Here is a 7,500-nt window from a genome sequence, read left to right as displayed (position 1 = left end):
GTAAATACTACAGGTAAATACTACAGGTAAATACTACAGCTAAATACTACAGGTAAATACTGCAGGTAAATACTACAGGTAAATACTACAGGTAAATACTGCAGGTAAATACTACAGGTAAATACTGCAGGTAAATACTACAGCTAAATACTACCTACAGGTAAAAACTGAAGGTAAATACTACAGGTAAATACTCCAGGTAAATACTACAGCTAAATACTACCTACAGGTAAATACTTCCAAATATTCAGTATTTTGCTAATTGTGTTGTTGTATATCTCTCCCTGTTGTTGTTTATTGGTTGATGTTGTTGTTGTTGTTCCTGTCGTTGTTGTTTATGTTGTTGTTTACCTGTCAGAAGCAGAGCATCTGGAGCAAGAGGATCCAGAGCAGAGCAGACTGGTCTTCCAGCTGGATGGAGACCAGTGGACGGTGAGATGCTGATGAGTGGATGATGTTCTAGGACTTCCCCAGAGAGATGCTGATGAGTGGATGATGTTCTAGGACTTCCCCAGAGAGATGCTGATGAGTGGATGATGTTCTAGGACTTCCCCAGAGAGATGCTGATGAGTGGATGATGTTCCCCAGAGAGATGCTGATGAGTGGATGATGTTCTAGGACTTCCCCAGAGAGATGCTGATGAGTGGATGATGTTCTAGGACTTCCCCAGAGAGCTGCAGTGGAGGACGTACCTGAGAGAGTGGCACGTCAGCGGGACGAGGATCAGCCGGCTGCCAGCGTTCCTGTCTCTGTTCACTCAGCTCACCGTCCTGGAGATCCCCAAGAACACCATCACAGAGCTGCCTCCAGAGATCGGTGAGGAGGAACCATCACATGAGGAGAGCGACGTGTGTGTTGTTCCTAACACAACGTGTGTTGTTGTTGTTCCTCCTAACACAACGTGTGTTGTTGTTGTTGTTCCTCCTAACACAACGTGTGTGTTGTTCCTAACACAACGTGTGTTGTTGTTGTTCCTCCTAACACACGTGTGTGTTGTTGTTCCTCCTAACACAACGTGTGTTGTTGTTGTTGTTCCTCCTAACACAACATGTGTGTTGTTCCTAACACAACATGTGTTGTTGTTGTTCCTCCTAACACAACATGTGTGTTGTTGTTGTTCCTCCTCCTGTTGTTGATGACCAATCAGCGTCTCCTGCCTTCAGGTAAACTGGCGGCTTTGAGGGAATTGAACGTGAGCTTCAACCGTTTGTCCAAAGTTCCTCCAGAACTCGGAGACTGTGAGAACCTGAAGAGACTCGAACTCACGGGGAACCACAACCTGTCGGATCTGCCGTTCGAGGTAAAGCGGAGAGGACGCCACGTTAGTTTCAGTAAATAACTGATGATGTCACTGTGCTGATGTCCCTGTGCTGATGATGATGTCACTGTGATGATGTCACTGTGCTGCTGATGATGTCACTGTGCTGATGTCACTGTGATGATGTCACTGTGCTGATGTCACTGTCCTGATGTCACTGTGCTGATGTCACTGTGCTGTTGATGATGTCACTGTGCTGATGTCACTGTGATGATGTCACTGTGCTGATGTCACTGTGATGATGTCACTGTGCTGATGTCACTGTCCTGATGTCACTGTGATGATGTCACTGTGCTGATGTCACTGTGATGATGTCACTGTGATGATGTCACTGTGCTGATGTCACTGTCCTGATGTCACTGTGATGATGTCACTGTGCTGATGTCACTGTGATGATATCACTGTGCTGCTGATGATGTCACTGTGCTGATGTCACTGTGCTGATGTCACTGTGCTGATGTCACTGTGATGATGTCACTGTGCTGATGTCACTGTGATGATGTCACTGTGATAATGTCACTGTGCTGATGTCACTGTGCTGATGTCACTGTGATGATGTCACTGTGCTGATGTCACTGTGATGATGTCACTGTGATGATGTCACTGTGCTGATGTCACTGTCCTGATGTCACTGTGCTGATGTCACTGTGCTGCTGATGATGTCACTGTGCTGATGTCACTGTGCTGATGTCACTGTCCTGATGTCACTGTGCTGCTGATGATGTCACTGTGCTGATGTCACTGTGCTGATGTCACTGTCCTGATGTCACTGTGCTGATGTCACTGTGCTGCTGATGATGTCACTGTGATGATGTCACTGTGCTGATGTCACTGTCCTGATGTCACTGTGATGATGTCACTTTGCTGATGTCACTGTGCTGATGTCACTGTGCTGATGTCACTGTGCTGTTGATGATGTAATCGGCAGCTGAGTGGCCTGAAGCAGCTGGTTCACCTGGACGTGGCAGAGAACCGCTTCGTGTCGATCCCCATCTGCGCCCTGAGGATGAGCGGCCTGCAGCTGCTGGACCTGAGCGACAACCTTCTGACCGACCTGCCGCAGGACATGGACAGGTGAGCGATGACGTCATTGCTCACCTGTAATCTGATTACTCCGAGTCTCTTTGGTTTAAATGTCTTCATGCAGTTCTTATGGTTTATATTTTAAGATGCCCCTATGAGCCTGTTTTTATCTTCCTGAGTCGTCCAGCTGGTAGAGACGTTCACTTTGCTCAAGATGGCTGCTGAGGAGTTATAATGTGTGTCCTGGTGTACCGGTCTCTATACATGTTATATGTATATGTATATGTATATATATACATATACATATAACATGTATATCAGCTCACAGTTTTATGCTAAGCTAGGCGGCTAATCATGCATAACATCTCACTAAGACAGAAAAATTGTTTAAATGTTTCCTTTGATAGTTTTTGTTTTGCACGTTGCACCGTCCACTTATACTGTGTGTGTGTCTGTGTGTGTGTGTGTGTTTGTGTCTGCGTGTGTGTGTGTGTGTGTGTGTCTGTCTGTGTGTGTCTGTGTCTGTGTGTGTGTGTGTGTGTCTGTGTGTGTGCAGGCTGGAGCAGCTGGTCACTCTGTTCCTCCAGAAGAACGATGTCTCTTATCTTCCTCATTGTCTCGCTGAAATCACCACACTGAAGATGATCGTCGTCAACGGAGACGCCCTCACCTGCTGCCCCACCAGACTGTGCAGGAACCCCGACATCAAGTACACACAACACATCAAGTACACACAACACATCAAGTAGACAGATCAAGTACACACACATCAAGTACACACATCAAGTACACACACATCAAGTACACACATCAAGTACACATCAAGTACACACAACACATCAAGTACACACAACACATCAAGTAGACAGATCAAGTACACACACATCAAGTACACACATCAAGTACACACATCAAGTACACACATCAAGTAGACACATCAAGTAGACACACACATCAGGTACACACACATCAAGTACACACATCAAGTAGACACACACATCAGGTACACACATCAAGTACACACATCAAGTACACACACATCAAGTACACACACATCAAGTACACACATCAAGTACACACATCAAGTACACACACATCAAGTACACACATCAAGTACACACAACACATCAAGTACACACATCAAGTACACACACATCAAGTACACACACATCAAGTACACACACATCAAGTATACACACATCAAGTACACACACACATCAAGTACACACACATCAAGTACACACATCAAGTACACACACATCAAGTACACACATCAAGTACACACACATCAAGTACACACATCAAGTACACACATCAAGTACACACACATCAAGTACACACATCAAGTACACACAACACATCAAGTACACACATCAAGTACACACACATCAAGTACACACACATCAAGTATACACACATCAAGTACACACACATCAAGTACACACACACATCAAGTACACACACATCAAGTACACACATCAAGTACACACACATCAAGTACACACATCAAGTACACACACATCAAGGTCTCAGACCGCCGGTTCTTCTTCTGCTCCTCCGGCAGGTTCATCCGACTGCGCGACCGCGCGAGTGCAGAGAAGAAGAAGAAGAAGGAAGAGGAGAAGAAGAAGAAGGAAGAGGAGAAGAAGAGGAAGAGGTGGAGAGAGCCGAGGGAGGAAGAGGAGGAAGAAGAGGAGGTGAAGGACAGCAGAGAGAAGGAGTTCATCGAGGCGTACGTCAGCTCCCTGAAGGACCGAGGTGAGAACATGTGTATTATTATTTACATTAAACTGAATTTATAAAAGATCATATTAATATTAGTTTATGTTCAGATTCAATGGAAAGATGTTTACAATATATTCAAATAAATAATATTACTAATATATTATTAATATAAAAATAATTACTCAATTATTAAAATATATGTTTTGATATTACCCACCTTATAAGTTATGCATTAATATATATCTGAGCAATATATTCATAAATGATAATATATCTTTAAATACATTATCCCACACCAGACACGGTCCCTGAATCCACCACCAAGGTGTCCATCTCCTGCCTCCTGTGAGGAAGAGGAGGATGAAGGACGACCAAAACACATGAAGGAAGAAGAAGAAGTTTGCACTGTTGCAAGATTATTTTAGAGTATTATGAGTTTCTGCAATAGTTTTACATATTAAAATTGAGTGTATAAAAAAAAGAATACCTTAAAAAAATGTAAATGTTTCATTCCAAAATGCAGATTTCCAACATTTGAACAGTTCGACGTCAAAACACTGAAAGTTCACAGCTTCGTAATAACAGAGTTCACTATTTAACGATTTAAATGTTGGTCCTTGAACATCACACGCAGGGACTGGAACTTCAATGGTTGAAGTTGTAAAAGTGACAAAACAAGAGAAATGAGATTGAACCAAATAAAAACAATTATGAATTAATAAATATAAATTAATCTTATTACATTTATTATTGATCAAGTTTAAATTCAGTGATTTTATTTAGAAAATGTCGTGTTTGTTGTTGAATGAGTGACACTTTGATTGAGAGTTGTGGTTATTTATTATTATTAAATAATAAAGCTGTTTTTGTCTGATTTTCAAAAAGGTACATAAAAGGCAAATATTCAAATATTCAAATACAAATAAACAATTATTTTGAACAAAACTAAATGTCAAATTCTTGTTATTATTTCTTAATTTGCGTTTCAGTATTATTATAGTTAGCTCTTTTTTTTTTTACTTAAAACAAACTGATTAATCCATTTAAAAAAAATCCCCAAATCAAAGAATAAACACAAATAAAAACAAAGGTTTCAAATTTAATACATTTCTCTTTATTATCATCATCATTATTATCATCATAGATATTATTCAAAATTATGTTCTTAATAAGATAAAAGAAAACAAACTCAAATGTCATTCAGAGACTTTGATTCTATAAAAACTGATATGAAGAAAGATCAGAGGCACAAGATCAGAAATAAAGAGCAGCAGCTACGAGGAAGAGGAGGAGGAGGAGGAGGAAGAGGAGGGGGGGGGGCAGGAGGAGGAGGGGGAAGAGGAGAAGGAGGAAGAGGAGGGGGAAGAGGAGGAGGAAGAGGAGAAGGAGGAAGAGGAGAAGGAGGAGGAATGTTCGACTGCACAGGTTTCTGTTCTAATCTTCATCATCATCATCATCATCATGTAAAATAAACCCAGCATCGAGTGTCTCTTCAGGGCCCGTCGGAAACTTGAGCCGCTCCAACATTTTGAATCCACACGACGACGTGAAGTTTAGATTTTAACATCCGAGAACCAGAAATATGGAGAAAAAAAAAACAAGAACGTTGTGATGAAGATGAAGATCAAACACGCGTTGAACACCATTTAATAAAAAGAGTGAAATAAACGCCTTCAAAAATGATTTTAACCAAGAAAACCAAAATAAATTCAGTCAAAGAAAACATTTATGAATCTGAAAAATGACTTAAATATTTTACAGATCATAATAGTTGCAAATATATTTAACTAATAATAAAAGGAAAAAGTGTCAAATTAATTAAATTACATTATGATATATAATTGTTGATTTTTTTGGTTTTATCAAAAAGCCTCAAAGTTCAATATTTACATTCAACTCAATACTAGTTTATAGATTACGTTTAAATAAAACAAATCTATAACTGACATCCTGTAAATATCTTTAATGTTTTGTTATCTTGTTTCTCGAGTCACGCTTTTACTAAAACTAATTATATAATAATCAATAATTATATTATTATTAGAGTCTCGACCTCTGAACTAATCGATTGATCTGCTGAATTCTTCTTCAGTGTTTTTCTAAAAAGGTTGTAAACGCCACGCGTTGCCGGGAGGAGCACTGAAATGTCCGACGGGGCCTGAACGCAGCAGCAACACAAAGAACAAACAGGATAACACTGGTGGATTCTGGGAAATGGAGTCACGACTCCTGACTGTAGAAAAATATACTGCAGGTCTGTCTGTGACATCATCGTCTTTGATGACGTCACATCTTCAAAGATTAATCGTTTGGTTTGAGAAGCCGACGGCGGCGTTAAAAATAATAATAATGTGATTGTGCTCCATGAAGCTCCTCCTCTTCATCATCATCATCATCATCATCATCATTCTGTTGCTGTGCTGACGTCGATGCTGCGTTCAGGGTCGATTGGAGAAGAAACAAACAAAGCGTCAGCTAGATGAAGTGAAAACTCGAGCCCGGCATCGATCAGTGTTCCACCGTCAGAAGTTAGGGTTTCCCACACGATAGACGGACCTTGAATGCAACATAGGTTCCATTGACAACAATGTGAGGACGTTTGAGTCTTAAAGTAACAGACACAGAATATCAGTAACGGTTTCAATTGAATGACTCCTCGATGGTGCGTTCAAGGACACGCCGTCGCTCAGAAGACGCAAACACGTTTACCGACGCGTCGTCTGGAAGAAAGACAGCAAGCCGCTCCCTCCCAGCATGCACTGGGGTCCCCTAACCTGAAGCACGAGTCAGTACAGATGAAACAGAAAATAAAAACATGGCACTGTTTGGTTCTGGACCAACACTTTTCATTCAGGAGCGCTTGATTCAGTCGGAGCAGCAGGCGGGCGGGTGGGAAGCCGAGGAAAACAACCAATCAGAGGGCAGGATTCAGTCCTTTGTGCTCCTCGTGAAAGACAACGTGTCACGTTAACCGGATATCCACGCAGCCAAGAGAAAAACAACAAAAACAACAACAAAGATCCGGATGAACAGTCCAGTAATGTGGCGACGAGCATGGCGTGGTATCCCACAATGCCGAGCAGCTCTGACCCCAAGAGTCCCCAAACAACTGGGTGGGGGAGGGGGGCCCATCGAGGAGCGTTTGATCCCCTGACCTCTGCTAACCTGACGGGTGGAGTTAGGTGCAACACACACACACACACACACACACACAGACACACACAGACGGCTTTGAAGAAACGTGAGTGGTTTGCAGGGTGCGTTATACTTTGAAGTACTACAAAGTACTTCAAAGTACTACAGATTCAGAGTACTACAAACAGAACCTGTTGGATCAACACTCTGATGGTTAAAAAGTAAGTTAAGAACTTTTAGGTTTTTAAAAGAATAAAAACATTTTGAATAAAGTGATTCATAAGTTTAAATGAGTTTGT

General features: G+C 41.5%; 2 protein-coding genes across 2 annotated transcripts in view; one reads left to right on the top strand and one right to left on the bottom strand.

Annotated features, from left to right (window-relative positions):
* Positions 1 to 4,956, top strand: part of lrrc2 (leucine rich repeat containing 2) — a 13,003-nt gene extending 8,047 nt beyond the window's left edge. The window contains exons 4-10 of the mRNA XM_034541065.1: positions 359 to 432; positions 660 to 816; positions 1,164 to 1,300; positions 2,247 to 2,392; positions 2,898 to 3,050; positions 3,906 to 4,099; positions 4,366 to 4,956. Of these exons, the coding sequence (XP_034396956.1) occupies positions 359 to 432; positions 660 to 816; positions 1,164 to 1,300; positions 2,247 to 2,392; positions 2,898 to 3,050; positions 3,906 to 4,099; positions 4,366 to 4,415 (911 nt within the window). The 3' untranslated portion in view covers positions 4,416 to 4,956. The remainder of the gene's footprint in view (positions 1 to 358; positions 433 to 659; positions 817 to 1,163; positions 1,301 to 2,246; positions 2,393 to 2,897; positions 3,051 to 3,905; positions 4,100 to 4,365) is intronic.
* Positions 4,957 to 7,491: 2,535 nt separating this feature from the next.
* Positions 7,492 to 7,500, bottom strand: part of mfsd14bb (major facilitator superfamily domain containing 14Bb) — a 12,992-nt gene continuing 12,983 nt past the window's right edge. Inside the window, exon 12 of the mRNA XM_034541037.1 lies at positions 7,492 to 7,500. This exon is cut by the window's right edge and continues 577 nt beyond it. The gene's annotated coding sequence lies outside the window, so the exon portion shown is untranslated.

The sequence above is a fragment of the Cyclopterus lumpus genome, chromosome 9 (assembly GCF_009769545.1).
Source record: "Cyclopterus lumpus isolate fCycLum1 chromosome 9, fCycLum1.pri, whole genome shotgun sequence".
NCBI classification, from domain to species: Eukaryota; Metazoa; Chordata; class Actinopteri; order Perciformes; family Cyclopteridae; genus Cyclopterus; species Cyclopterus lumpus.
This window is presented reverse-complemented; position numbering and strand designations above follow the sequence as displayed.